The sequence below is a fragment of the Galeopterus variegatus genome, unplaced genomic scaffold (assembly GCF_000696425.1).
Source record: "Galeopterus variegatus unplaced genomic scaffold, G_variegatus-3.0.2 Scaffold443, whole genome shotgun sequence".
NCBI lineage: Eukaryota > Metazoa > Chordata > Mammalia > Dermoptera > Cynocephalidae > Galeopterus > Galeopterus variegatus.
In genome coordinates, this window is record NW_007726554.1 from 223,654 (window position 1) to 238,677 (window position 15,024).

The 15,024-nt window shown below is 44.0% G+C and overlaps 3 gene segments (V, D, J or C); all 3 read right to left on the reverse strand.

Moving 5' to 3' along the window:
* Positions 1–2,312: 2,312 nt before the first annotated feature.
* LOC103587341 lies at positions 2,313–2,931 on the reverse strand. The segment is given in 2 exon segments: positions 2,313–2,746; positions 2,847–2,931. Coding segments are annotated over 2 exon segments (483 nt in total).
* A 4,350-nt stretch (positions 2,932–7,281) lies between these two features.
* LOC103587342 lies at positions 7,282–7,805 on the reverse strand. The segment is given in 2 exon segments: positions 7,282–7,631; positions 7,757–7,805. Coding segments are annotated over 2 exon segments (399 nt in total).
* A 5,298-nt stretch (positions 7,806–13,103) lies between these two features.
* LOC103587343 lies at positions 13,104–13,604 on the reverse strand. The segment is given in 2 exon segments: positions 13,104–13,459; positions 13,559–13,604. Coding segments are annotated over 2 exon segments (402 nt in total).
* Between the last annotated feature and the right edge of the window lie 1,420 nt (positions 13,605–15,024).

Below are 15,024 nucleotides of genomic sequence, written 5' to 3' on the forward strand. Positions count from 1 at the left end.
TGATCACTAGCATTTTTTAGCAATAAAGTATTTTTAATTAAGGTATGTCCTTTTCTTTAGACATAATGCTTTTGCACACTTAATGGACTACAATATAGTTTAAACATAGCTTTTACGTGCATTGAGAAACCAGAAAAACGGTGTGACTTACTTATTGAGATATTTGCTTTATTGCAGTTGTCTAGAACTGAACCCTCTATATCTCCAAGGTATACCTGTATAACTTCGTGTTTTATTAATCTAGTGGCTGCGCTAGAGTTTGCAGTATACATCTCTATACAGATCATGTTCAAGAGACTTCCCATAGATTATAAAAATCTTACAATGATATGACATATATTTATTTTTCTCCTTGCTGTCTTTTTGCTATTGTTGTTATACATTTTTATTTTATGTATTGTAGAACCCTTGCACTATTTTGGAATCACTTTGGTGTAAACAGCCAATTTTCCTTTACACAAATTTAAATTTTAAAAACTTAACACTTGAGGTCTCCAATTACATATTAGGATATTTGGATCTGTCCCACAGCTCACTGGTGACCTTGTCCTTTCGCTCTGTGTTTCATTATGAATTGTTCATTGTTACTTCTTCCAATTCATCGATCTCTTCTTCTGTAATGTCTAATAATCTGTTAATTCCATTCAGTGTGTTTTTTATCACAGACATGGTCATTTTTATCTCTAGAAGTTTTATTCCGATTTTTCATGTCTTTCTCATCTCTACAAAATTTTGAACATTTATACACTTATAACCGTTTTAATATTTTTGTCTGCCAATTTTTCATTTCTGGATTAAATTATATTGATTAATTTTTGTCTGGGCCATATTTTTCTGTTATATTCATGCCTGTAATCATTAGTTGGTTGCCAGACATTGTACATTTTATATTTTGGGATGGTAAATGTTTCTGTATTCCTATTGATATTCTTAGATTTTTTTCTGTGATGGACTTAAGTTACTTGGAAACAAAGTAAATTAAATAGACACAGGCATTTTTTTCTGGAAGAATTTGGCAAGCTGATTCTAAAATACATATAAAACGTAAACAGGGTCAAGAGTGGTCAAGAACCTTGGCTAACAAATAAAGCAAACAAACAAATAAAAAGAAAGCTTGAGGCATTAGACTATCAAATATTAAAAACTATCACAAAGCTATAGTAAATAAGACTGTGAGTTATTAGTGCAAGGACTGACAAAACAGACCAATGCAACATAACAGAGATCCAAGAAAACAGAGGCACACGTATATAATGACTGATTTATGACAAGAGTGATGTTACAGAGTGGAGAGGAAAGAAGGATCTTTTCTACTTACTGTTGGGTAAAAGAGATAATCATGTAGAAAAAGTATAACTTGATCTCTTTCTCATACCACTTGTATCATATACAAAGGATTAACTCCAGTTGGATTATAGATCTAAGTGTGAGAGGTTTAAAGTGTAAAGATTTTAAAAGAAAATATTGAAAAATGATCATTTTGAAGTAGGCAAAGATTTCCTACACTGGATATCACAGTACAAAATGCTAACCAAAAAGGGGGGAAATTGAATGATTTGCCTTAAAAACTTCTATTTATCAAAAGAAACCAGTAAGAGAGTAAAAAACTAACCTACAGAGTGGGCGAGGTGGAGAAAAACAGAGAGAGAGAGAGAGGCAAAGATGACTGAAACTCTCATATGCCTCTGCTGAGACTCTAAATTGGTACAACTATTTGGAAACCTCAAAGAATCCTTCATGGATGATATTACTGCACTTCAGATCTTCTTGGAATCAGTTCCCTTTACCACCTTCTCAAGCGGGGTTACATTTTATAAAACCAAGCAAAATGTGAGTTTCTGTATTTAAAAAATGGTTAGACTGGAGAATAAGGAAATTAAACACAGAATTACTGCAGAATGGTCAAAAGAAATAAAAAAGCAATATATTCACATATGATAACGTGTATTATTCTGGATGATTATTTCTGGATAGTTGGTTTTGATGGCAGCTCTCACTAAGAATACTAAACATTTTTATGGCTGGTAGCTGTGAATGGCTTTAACATTGTTTGGGTTTATCTGGCCCACTCCTTGGTATAGTACAAATGTGAATTAGTGATACTAATTGAAGTTTATTATAAATGTGCCAAAACTTTACAGTTTTATAAGAGAAAATTTACTTGACCATTATCCCTGAGCCTAAGCTCTGTTGTTCACTCCCAGCTGTAGAATCTTGAACTATATATAAGGATTCCCAGAATCCATCAGCCACAGTTACTACTATCCAGTGTAACCTGTTCTAGTATTTCAGAGTCATTTCCTGACCTCCTACTAGCAGAAGAACACCTGATGTCTCAAATGCATTTGTCCCCCTTGATGAAGGAAGAGCGGGGCTTCTGAGCACTGTGAGGACAGCTGAGCCCGTGAGGGTTTGTGGGCAGGGAGGAGGGGACTGTGCCACACTGTGGCGGAGCTGCTGGCACAGAGATACACAGCCGAGTCCCCCTGCTCTGTGAGCTGGATCTTCAGAGTGGAGAATGAGCCGTCAGGCCTCTCAGCAGAGAAACGGTCACCAGGCATTCCCGATTTGTCTGGTGTGTTCGTGCCTTGGAAGTAAGTCAAAAACTCTGGGCCATGCCCTGGAGTCTGTCGGTACCAATAAAGGGCAGTGTGACCAGAAATTGGATCACACCTGAGAGTTACATTCTGTCCCCTGTCTGTGACCCTGTGCCTGGGGGACTGGAGGACTCCAGCACCTGTGTGACCTGTGGAGACAGAAGGTGGGAACAGAACGAGGAACACAATTATAGTCGTCACACACACACACGTGCATACACACACTGGCACACACACATGCACACTCACCTGCCCCCAGCAGACAGACGGCCACACAGCAGAGGAGCCTGGTGCCCATGGCAGGGTCAGGACAGAATGGGAGGTTCACTAGATTAGGTTCTTGAGAGAAGGAGCAAGGGGAGGAGGGATGTTTCTTGTCCCCATGTGGCAGTTCCCACAGTGACATCACTGAGGCTCAGGATATTAATTTACTAAGTCTAAGATGCCCCAACTCTGAGATGTACAATTCTATTATGAACCAGTGAGAAGGAAAAAAGAGAAAATCCTGTCAGTCATAATCAGAAACAGTAAAAGGTGAAAAATCGAGGCATAGAATTCTTTAAAAATGGTAACTCAGAGAGGATTTCAGTACAAAAAAAAATCGTATGAGCACCATTAGGTTGTCCCCACTCAGCACTCCAGGTGCTGTGGCCCAGATCCCAGGCTCCGTCCCTGGGCTATCTTCCACTTCTCTGCTTCTTTTCATATTGCCACCTGGACACTGCCACCTAGATGCCACAATAGCTCTGCACACTGGAGACCTAAATGCTGACCATCATCCTCCCCGGAGATCTCCTCTGTCTGGCCCTGTCCCTGCATTCTCCTGACCCTGGGCCTGATTTGGGCAGGTGTGGGAGGTGTTTGGGTGGTGGGTAGGAGAGCTGCCATGGCTTTGTCCTGAGAGCAGTTTGAATTCTTTATACCTCATTTAATTTTTTGTTAAAACCATATTTTATCCACATGCGAGCTCCTAATTCAGACCTTTTATCTGGTGGCAGAATTTGTAGTATCTCAATGGGCAAAGTACAAAAAGGCTCTGGCAATAGAACACCTTATAAAGCCCATTTTCTCTGAATAAACTGAGAAAACATCCCAGGCTCCTGGTGCACAAGGCAGGTCTCTAACTGGTGAGGTGGGTGAGCAAAGAGGTTGATGGATTTGATGTTGATGTCAGTGTGTGCTGGCTGTGAACTAAAGTGGCTTCTCCCATGGGAAGCCTGGCCACCATGAAGTGGTGGAGGCTCTGACGCGCCCGCGTAGAGCAGGCGTCACATAGTCCCCTCATCTGACAAGCAAGGTAGATGAGCGCCCTCTAGTGCCTGTGTTTCCACACTCAGTAAAAGAGACGTTCCATGTTTACATTTTACATTGCTGGTCTTTGTCTCTAATTCAAGTAGCAATAGTATTATCAAGTCCATTGTAATGTTATTCCAGGGTTCATCAACAGGCCACAGTTTTCTCAAATATGGCTTTAGCAAGTGGGTGGGAAGACACGATGTCCCTAGGGAAATATCCGAACTTTGGTTCAACTCTTTGAAATGACTTGTCAATTTTGGGTCTTTACTGCCTGGGGAGATAAAACTGCTTTAGTCTTTAAAGCATGGATGTAAATAATTCGGGCAAAATTGGGGCTTTGTTCTATCTTCGGGCCATCCTAGTGAAGGTATATTCAATTATTTCCACTCAGAAGGACCCTCAGAATTCTTTAAGGACTAATGCATGGCCTCACTCTATAAATGGAGCCTCTGTGGTCAATGACAGTCTTTTCTATATGGCAAAGGGAGGATCAAGTGAAGGGCTCTGCTCAGTACCCTGCACCACAGTCAGGCTGTGAGCCGGAGGAAGCTGGTGAACCTCGGCTCTGTCTCTGGCATTGCCCGCCAATACGTGGAAGTGACATCTGTCATATAGCTCAGGGCATCAGCCTCATGGCCTCACAGTCACCCAAGATTTGTGTGCCTCGGGAAAACTCTGCCTAACATATCAGAGAAACCATTTGTTTTCATTTTTTTTTTTCCTTTTTGTCTTTTTTTACTGACCAGTAACGGGATCACAACCCTTGGTGTCGCGCTCGTACCAGGGACCGGAAATGGGATCGCAACCCTCGGTGTTGCGCCCGCACCGCGCTCAGCCAGTGAGCGGGAACCGGTCTCCACATGGGATCCGAACCCTCGGCGGGAGCGCCGCTGCGCTCCCAAGGGGCGCACTCTCCAGTGCGCCACCAGGCCAACCCGAAACCATTTGTTTTCTTCTCCATCGCGTTTTAACACCAGGGTTTGACTTATGTTTTCGATCACTCTGCCAGTGATTAGGTGCCCCATGTCTGGGAGACTCCAAACTCTGGGGAGTCTATGAAGGAAGGAGACTGAAGGAAGGGACGAGTCCAGGAAGCTGATGGGAGGACATGGAGTTCAGTCCTGCAGAAGAGCTTGGGATCCACTCACACATCCTTGATGGAGATTTCTCATCTGTCTCCAGGACTCTCTGATCCCAAGAGACAAAAGGATGGAAGTTCTCGGTTAATGTGTTCAGACTTCTGGAATGGCCGGAGTGGGAACCTAGACGGTTTTTCATTATTCATCACTTCTTTAAAGATTGGCCATGAGAACCTGGAGCTGCCCTTGGTGCTGGTGTTAAAATGGGGAGCAAAAATATCACAGTCCCAACAACGCTTTTCAGCCTAGAAAGCAAGAGAGGCTTCTGTTAAGTATTCACACAAATTCGTGTAAATGACAATTGTGCTAAATGCTATAAATACAATAAACTGTGAGCATTTATAGCTAGGGGATGTGGCCTCATAAAACATTAGAAGAATTTTTTCCTTTAGAAGGGGGTGGTAGATAAACTGAGATATGGGTCAGGGAGAACAAAAAAGGGGAGACTTGTGTGGATGCAGAGAATTCAGCCTGGGGGTGAAAAGCCTTTGGTGGGGTGGGGGTGGGGGCAGGGCATGATGCACGGGAGGAAGGAACTGAACTGAGGCGTCCGTGGTTAAGGCAGAGATGAGGGCCCAGGGACTGGGGGAGGACAACCAGGGGCAGAGACCATGGGGAGAAAGCTAATAGCTAAAGGAGCATGGGAGGAAGCTGGAGTCATGAAAAGCCACGGGGAAAAGAACACGGCCCAGTGGTGTCCACGGTGTCTGCACATATCTAATGTTGCATAAGCTTCCCTCTCTGGGCGTGCCTGAGTAGGGGGGATGCTGCCGAGGCCGCAGCTGAGGTCACTGTAGTGGCAGAGCTGCGGCAGGGCATAGAGGAGAAGGTCGGTCCACTCACGTCCTGCTGCTGGCACATGCCCTCATGCAGCTGAGACTGACCTGGGGACAACCTCGGCACAAAACAGAGTTTCATACACACACGGTGGCACAGGGCTCTGGGAGCCATCCTGGCAGGCTGGGAAAGACTCCTATGGGACAAGGTCTTTCCCTGATTTCCAGACTGGGTTGTGGCCTCCTGAAGACAAGGCCACCCATATTTTCTGCCGACCTGCGTCTGCAGGGGGAGCGGGCTGTGGGGGGGACTGTTGGAACAAGTCTGTGACAGAGAGAAGTTGAAACTGGAAACAATGCCAGGGAAGGACCCTAATATTGTAGACATGCGGTAAAGGCTTAAATTAGGACTTGGTAAGCACAGGGAAGGGCTTTAGAGACCTCATCTGCTCCTGGGAGGCAAAGTGTCATACTACAGCAGAGGCTGGTGGCCATGGTAGGGTCAGGGCAAAATGGGGCGATTATAGGGAAATTCTTCAGTTTGTGTGTTGAGGAAATAAGACCTGGCTCTTGGTGAATTCCACAGGCGATGTCACTTTACCTGCCAGCCAGTGACCCAGTCATCTGCCCTCCACCTCTCCCTGTGCCCTCTACTAACCTTCGACTTACAGTCATAAACCTCCACCCACAGGGTCTCTGCTCCTGGCTGCCTTTCTTCTAGGAGACACTAGCCCTCCAAGGTCCAATACCATTTGCCCTTCATGTGTCTCTCCACCATCATCGTGGGGTTTCTACCTTAGGGATCCTTTTTTTAGAGACTATTTTTTCTGCACTGAACATATGTCCCTTCCTTCCACCCCTAGGTCTCTACTTAATTTCTTTCATGAAAGTATATGTCAAGTACATTTATTCTTAATTGTGAAAAGTGGCCAACAAGGAGGTCATAGTCATGACCCACGATGACGTCTGAGCTTCTCACTGCTGCCCAGCTAGACACATGGGGGCAGGGCAGGGTCTGCGTCTCACTGACCAGAAGGCAGAGATTAAGGATGGAGCAGCTGGGTGTGTGGAAGATCTATGGACTTTAGGAACACAGGAAAGTTTGTCCCCAATTTCTGCTTGTTACAAACCATGAGACATTGCAGAAATGGCTCAGTGTCCTTGAGCTTTTCATCTACAAAGGGAATATGTGATTTGCATAAGAGTTGCAAAGCTTCAAGACATATAATGTATACAGAGACTCTAGCACACATGAGGGGCTCAGATGTCACTATTCTACTGAAGTTACCCAGGACTGGACAAGCTGCAAGGAGATAATGGCAGAGAAGTGGAAACATTCAGTGCATACATGTGAACCTGGTCTTTGCTGGTTGGGAGTGCTCTGAGCTCAGCAGGACACAGCAAGACTTTGAAACAATTGAAAGTATCCCTGGAAGGAGCAAAGCCTGGGTGGAAGCCTGAATGCTGTCACTGTCAGAGCTGGGGCAGGAAGTTTGTGCACAGGACGTTGGTGACTCTGCAGGGCTGTGCCAAGCTGCTGGCACAGAGATACAGAGCCGAGTCCCCCAGCTCCAAAGAGCTCACGTTCAGCTCAGAGCGATAGTCAGGGAACTGGTGAGCTGAGAATCTGTCAGGGAAGTTTCCTTTTGCTCTCTGTCCTTCACTGTAATATTCAAAAAGGAACTGGGGGCCCTGACCCAGGACATGTTGGTACCAGAACACACTGAGGTGTCCAGAGATAGGGGTACATCGCAGTGTCACTTCCTGTCCTCTTGTTTTGATCAGGTATCTTGGCATTTGGGTGACTCCAGCTTCCACTGAGCCTGTGGGAAAAGCAGATGGAGAGTGATCACAGGAGAGAGGTTGGTGCTGCTTCCACAAAGGAAAGTGGAGGATGCAGGAGTTGGCAGCTCAGCACAGGGGTGCCTTCCTTGTCCACAGGACTCACCTGCTCCCAGGAGACAGAGCACCACCCAGCAGAGGAGCCTGGAGTCCATGGCACAGCCAGGGCAGGCAGCACGGGGCCTCTATGCTCAGGCCGTGGTCTTCTTGGGCAAGAGCTGAGTTCTTGGCCTTGCCTTTCCTCATTGGGGGAGTTCCCTGTGATGTCACTGTCTTGATGTCATCCCTCTGCAGGCTTGCTGAGGTCCGGTGCTCCCAGCACTCCAGATTTCCTCCCCTGTTCTGCAGATTGGCAAGGCTGGGTTAAAGCAAAGCCTTCTCTAATGAGGCACTTGCTCCTCTGCCTGCACTGCCCTGGCACCCAGGATGAACTGTCTCCCTCTCAGCCTTCTCCCCACCCACCCACTTCTTGCAGGGCTCCCTGCTGCAACTCACACACCCGTCCATCAGCTGAGGGCAAGGAGCCTGTGATTAACACCTCCTGTACCAGCTCTGCTTGGGTGTCCTCACATCATCTTGCTGACGCTGGGTTCAAACCAGGATTTCTCTTTGTATTTTCCTTTCCCCAGAAGCATTCCTAGCCCCTCCCCTGAGTGTCCAGTGATTCAATTACCAAGGTTTTGTCCATCTGATTGGTTCAAAGTTGGCCTGACTGCTCTTTAACTTATTAGGAGTATGAATCTGCAGAGAAAGTTCTATGACTTTATCAGCTCACAGCACTGCCCTAGCCAATGGGGAATTTACCATCCTCAAAGCCATTCTATGTGTGTATTTACTTTTTTGCCTCCAGATCCACCTTTCCTTTAGAGGCTGACCACATCGGGTTGTATTTATTAGCTCATTTCTTCTGTACCTCCTGTGTGAATTTGTCTATGGCAGGAAGATAGAAGGAGGTAGGGCAAACAACTCTCCTGGTTTGCAATGTCTGTTCCTTGGCTCCCTTCTTGCTGGAATGCATTTCAAAGTGGCTACTTTGCTCTACAAAAGGCCACAGCACCTCACAGGCAGCTTTCTCTCAAGGCCACATTGCCCCAATGCACAAGGACTCAAATACCCTGCTTCATATTTCAGGCCTGTGTGAATAAGAGCCACCCATTTGTGCTAGTGCCAGGATGCCTCTTCTTCCCTGACAGAGTTCCCTTAACCTTGTGAAACCTTTGTAAATAGTTCCTTCATTCTCCCTCCTCAATCCTGCCAGGACCCTGACCAATGCACCTAACAAGGGGAAAATGAGCTTCAAGAGTATATTTTGCCTTAAAAAAGAAACCAAAAACAAACAAATAAAGAAGACAAAACAACAACAACAACAAAAAGCAATAACAAAGTTTCCAACATTCTGCGACTAGAGGTAAAAAATTTCCAACATTCTCCAATTAGCAACAACAACAATTCTAACATCATGCAATTAGCACCACTAACAGAGTCACCAGAAGCACTGAGATATATGCAATATAAAAATACACAGTGTGACTTGAACAGAGAATCCAATGAGGATCCAGTGAAGAATCCCTGTGCATCCTTACCTACTCCTGCCTAAGGAAGTCTGCACTGGGATATATTTGCTTCATGAACATAGTGGACACCATGGTGCTTCATTCAGATCTCCTCTTCAGGACATGCCATCCCATCCACCAATGGTTGTGCCACAACCAGTGGTTGTGCCCCTCACTGGGTCCTTAGGAAGGAATAGGAAGAAAGAATAGTTACCAATGGATAGGAGATCCCAATAAATCAAAGAATGGGTTTAGTAGGATAAGAAGCTGTGGGCAGATAGTGAGATGTTTAATTTGTGGCTTTGGAGGTGGAGCATTTTCAGATGATGACAAAGAACAAGTTCTGGGGCTACTTAAGTGGAGCACTAGAGCAAGTAATAGAAAAGAATGATTCACAGCTTTGGGGGAGGCAGAAATGTCTCAGGATGCAGAGGACACTAACCATAAATGAAAAAAAATATGTATAAATTAGGCTTCAGGAAAATTTAAACCTTCAGTTCACAAAAGACACCTTTAAGAACATGGAAAAGGAAGCCACTCTGTGAGAAGACAGACTCGGTACTTTTAATGGTAAAAGGACTGTTATGTAAAATATAAATAAATCTCCTACAAACCAATAGCAAAATAACAAACAGCCCAATTTTTTTAAAGTGGGCAAATTTAAAAGTAGACACTTTACAAAAGGAGATAAGAAGATAGGATTGACCAGGAAACATACAAAAAGAGTAAATATCATTTGTTCATCAGGGAAATATGAAGGAGATACTACTACAGACCCAATAGAATAGCTAACAATAAAAAGACTGAGAACACCAAGTGGCGAGTCTGGAGAAACAGGAGAACTCCCATCCCTGGGCACTGTAAATCGGTACTGTCACTTTGGAACCCTGTTAAGCTGTTTGTAATAAAGCTAAATATGACCTACTCTATGAATCAGTAATTCAATCCTTAGGTCAGTACCTAAGGGAAATGTGTGCATTAATACACACAAAGAATTGTACAAGAATGCTCTGAGCAGCTTTATTCATGATAGTTGAAGACTGGAGTAACGCAAATATTTCTCCACAGGAGAATACATAAGGAAATTATGGTATATTTATACAATGGAATATTACTCATCAATAAGAACAATTAAAATACTGATGCGCACAACATGAATGCATTTCAAAATATTAATTATTGAAAAATATGTCAATAAAATACAGTAGTATGTGACTTCATTTATATGAAGCTCAAGAATAGACAAAATTAATCAATTGTGATAAATATCAGAAACGTGGTTTCCTCTTTGAGAGAAATGGACTGGAAAGAAGCATAAAGGAATTTTCTTGGGTGATGGAAATGTTGAGATTTCAGTTTTGATTGCACTGTGAATGCATCTGTCAAAATTTACCTAGCTGTCCATGTATGAGCATTTTACTCTCTCTCTCTACCTTAATAAAGTATTACTAAAAAGTAAATAAATAAATTGCATAGAAGATGGAAGTCATATACAAATTTATGCTTGTATTCTACAGTTCAATTCAGAAATTTATCACACAAAAATAAGCAAAGGCATGAACACTAATTTTATATCTATATAAAATATTGAAAATGTGAGAGGTCCTTAGTGACTGAAAAACACAACATCCAAATGTGGCATCAAAAAAAAATAAGGTGGACTGACAAGTCTGCTGAGAAACAGCTGGGGATCCATTGCTGAACAAAAGCTGTAGACAAACAAAAGCTTTGAAAAAATCTTCAAAGGCTGTGGAAATCATTCCATGAATCATGAACTGCTATAAATGTCATAATTTGGGAAATTACTAATTCATCAGTCTTATAGTTTAAACTTCCATTTTTGTTCTGAGCAGATAGGGCAAACGGTGAATTGATTTTTTGCCATTCAAGCGAGCAGGCTCCCCGCTCTTTGCGAGTGTGTTTCTGGGTCAGCTGGCCTTCCCTTTTGGCCTCCTCACAGATGTGACCTTGGGCACAGCATAGACACAAAGCTTCTACCTTTACGTGCTAAGAAGAGATACAGACTGGAGGAAAATAAAATGCCCCAAATTATTCTGTAATATTTCACAAGTGTAGTGAGTTAGAAATCTTGATTCTGGGCCAGCCCGGTGGCGCACTGCTACAGTGCGCTGCTTGGGAGCGTGGCGGCGCTCCTGCCGAGGGTTCGCATCCCACGTACAGACCGGCCACTCACTGGCTGAGCGAGGTGCAAGCGCAACACCGAGGGTTGCGATCCCGTTGCCGGTCCCGGTCCGGTACGGGCGCGACACTGAGGGTTGCGATCCGTTGCCGTTCACGAAAAAAGACAAAAAGGAAAAAAAAAAAAAAGAAATATTGATTCTACTTTGATCTTTTAGCTAATGTATGAATGAGACAAAAGGCTGTTGAGTAAGGGGACAAGAGTCCACAGATAAGTTTGACAAAAGCCACCTAATCAATTCTAATCACTGTTTAGGGATGGGATTGCATACTTTGACTGTTTTTTAGGTTGCTGGTTTGATTCCAGCTTGAATGACTATTGACTATTTAACCTGCTGATGGTTCTTAAGATATGTTAAGGAAACTGCTTGAATGCTGTTTAAATATGCTAAGGAAATCGCCCCTGTAGGAAGTATGTGGAAAAGAAAATGTTTACCAAGGACAAGCTGTTTGTTGGTGAATTAACCTAGCATTTTACAAATTACATTCTGGAATGTCACATTGTTAATTTACTGCTGTTACAAGTTTTACACTGCCTGCTTTTATGTCCTTCTTTGATGATTAATTCGACTGATTTTTCTTGTGGAACTTCCTTGTGTTGTCAATAAAAAGAAAGGCTGATTTTGAATCTGGGCTGCTCCCCTGAAGGGCGGCAGTCCCTCCGGGCCTCCTTGATGGTACTTCCAGTGAATTTTTTCTTTCTCTTTTTTCTGTCTCGGTTACACAGAGGAAAGTGCAACACACAAGAAAAAAAATGAGGAGCTCAAGAAATTTAATCCAATCCAAAGTAATAGTAACAATTAGATTCTTTCCTTCATCTACCTTCAGAAAACTCAGAACACTGCCCTTTGCCCACAGATACTTGGCAGAGACTTCATATATGGTCTCTTTTTGATAATTCTACTAGTTGATTATCTCCAGGCCTAATGCAACTCTTTGGTCCACCTATGAACATTTCCCCTAAGTAGTACATTTATTTGTGTGTCTTAAAACATGTTGTCAAGATTTATTTTTTCCTCCAGAGAATTATTGCTTGGTTTCCAATGGAATTAAAGCCAAGGAGACTTTATGTAACAGTGTTAGACTCATGGAATCCCAGATTACTCAGGGAGTTTAAAGTTGCTCAGTTGTTTTCTGCTTTGTTCTTCCCCCTTGAAAAGAAAATGAAATACAAATTTCATGTTGGAAGCCACTGTTTCTCTGATTTACTCAATTACCAGAAAAGTCCCAAATGTGCAAAATACCATTAAGTGTTACTTGTAATCACACACGCTCACCACGATGCTGGACCTCGGCTCACACTAGGGTTCACGGTGCACAAGGTAACATTTGTGTGAAAGAGATTGGGTTTCTGAGATTCCTCCCAAATAGGAACACAGGTTTGATGCTCTGTTGTGGAAAACTTCCCATGTGCCAGGGATAGAAGAGGCTTCAGAATAGAGAAGGATGTAACCTCAGACCTACCGGAGGCCGTCAACACATGCAGAGCAAGAGGCGAGTTCACCGCATGTGACCACAGCTTGTGAACGTGGGCAGCAGCCACCACGTCCCGTGGAAGCCTGCCTGACGGCACCATGTCCTTGCCTTGGAGCCTTACAGCCAGTGCTTCAGGAGTTAATCTGTGGTCTCCTTCTACCCAAAGAACAGCTGATGTCCACATCTACCTCTTTCCCTTGCAGAGTGAAGGAGAAAGAAAGGCCTCTAGAGAGAAGGAAGAGGTTTGTGGGCAGGGAGCAGGGGACTGTGCCACACTATGGCTGAGCTGCTGGCACAGAGATACACAGCCGAGTCCCCCTGCTCTGCGGGCTGGATCCTCAGAGTGGAGAACGAGCCCTTGGGCCTCTCAGCAGAGAAGCGGTCACTAAGTGCCCCTGATTTGTCTGTTTCTTTCTCACGTAGGAAGTAAATCAAAAACTCTGGGCCTTGTGTCGGGTTCTGTCGGTACCAATAAAGGGCGGTGTGACCAGAAATTGGATCACACCTGAGAGCCACATTCTGTCCCCTCTCTGTGACCCTGTGCCTGGGGGACTGGAGGACTCCAGCACCTGTGAGATCTGTGGAGACAGAAGGTGGGAACAGAATGAGGAACACAATTGTGGTCATCACACACACACACGTGCACACACACACTGACACACACATGCACACTCACCTGGCCCCCAGCAGACAGACGGCCACACAGCAGAGGAGCCTGGGGCCCATGGCAGGGTCAGGACAGAATGGGAGGTTCACCAGTTAGGTCCTTGAGAGCAGGAACAGAGGAGGAGGGATGTCACTTGTCCCCACATGGCAGTTCCCACAGTGACATCACTTCCTCTAGCAATCCCTACCACTTCAGGAACACAGGATTTATTTAACAACATGCTTGGATGACGGATTTAAATATCTATAAGCATCTATTTAACAAAATCATCTCCTGGGCCACTGCTTTCGACTCCAGAGTTGTCGGGACACAGAGGTCTCACGGTGCGCCTCTGAGGTCATCTTCTCACCCAGCACCCACTCCTCCATCTGCAGGGCATGTGCACGGAGCTGTGTCAACAGCACCTCCAATACAGGACACCAGAGGGTGAACCTGGTGTCTTAGCAACAGGCCAGGATGTCCCGTGAACGTCCCTGTTTCTGTCACAGTCTCCTCCTTTCTCCCACTCACACGTCTTCATTTCATTTGGTTCCCTCGTGTGCTGCATCTCACACTTTTCTTCTGGGATCATTTTCCATCCTTCATAAACATAATTTTGAAAAGATATCTTGGTGGCAGAAAAACAGAGTTTTTTTTCTTTTGTCCTCCTGAAAATAAGTTTTCATCAACCTCATCATTCCGTGAACGAGGACTGCCATTCTGCGCTGATGGTTATTTTTAATTCCCTTTCTTGACTTTCACTGTTGCCCTCAGTCTATTCTTTCGGGAGATATTTATCTTTCTTTTTTGACTGCCTGTAAAATATTCTCTTTGTCATTTATGCTTTACAATTTCACTGTGATGTCACTACCCTATTGATCTTACTTGGGATTCATTTGAATTCTTGAAACTGAGAATTTGGGTCTTTTATCACCTCTGAAAACTTCTCAGCTACCATCACCTGCAACATCACCTCAGACTGTTTCCCGATTCTTTCTCTCCGAAACTTTAATTATATGTTGAAAAAAAAGGAAAATTCAAATAAAATAGCATGTATATTCTACTCTACTAGAAATCTCCGTTTTTTTCCTGTTTTTAACTTTTCTTTTCCATTTCACCTATATTTTCCTCTGCTGCATTATAGGTCATTTCTTCAGATCTGCCTTTGACATAACTAAAAACTCTGCAGGTCCATATAATCTGCTGTTTAGCTTATCCATTTTGTTTTCAGTGAAATATGAATCATTTCTAGATAACCTATATACTGTTGTTTAAGTCACCTGATGGTTTTGACAGTCTCTTTTTCCTTGTTCGATTTTTGACTCTCCACGCCCAGTGCCCGGGAGAGACCTTGACGCCTCTGCAGTGGGTGGAACGAGGCGCAGCTGATGGGCTGGCAGCGTGGCTGGAGTAGAGAAAGCAGGGAGGTGGGGATGGGAAACTGGCGGGCGTTATAGGGTGACTGTCCATAAGGGAAAAGTGGCAGGAGTAGGGATCCAG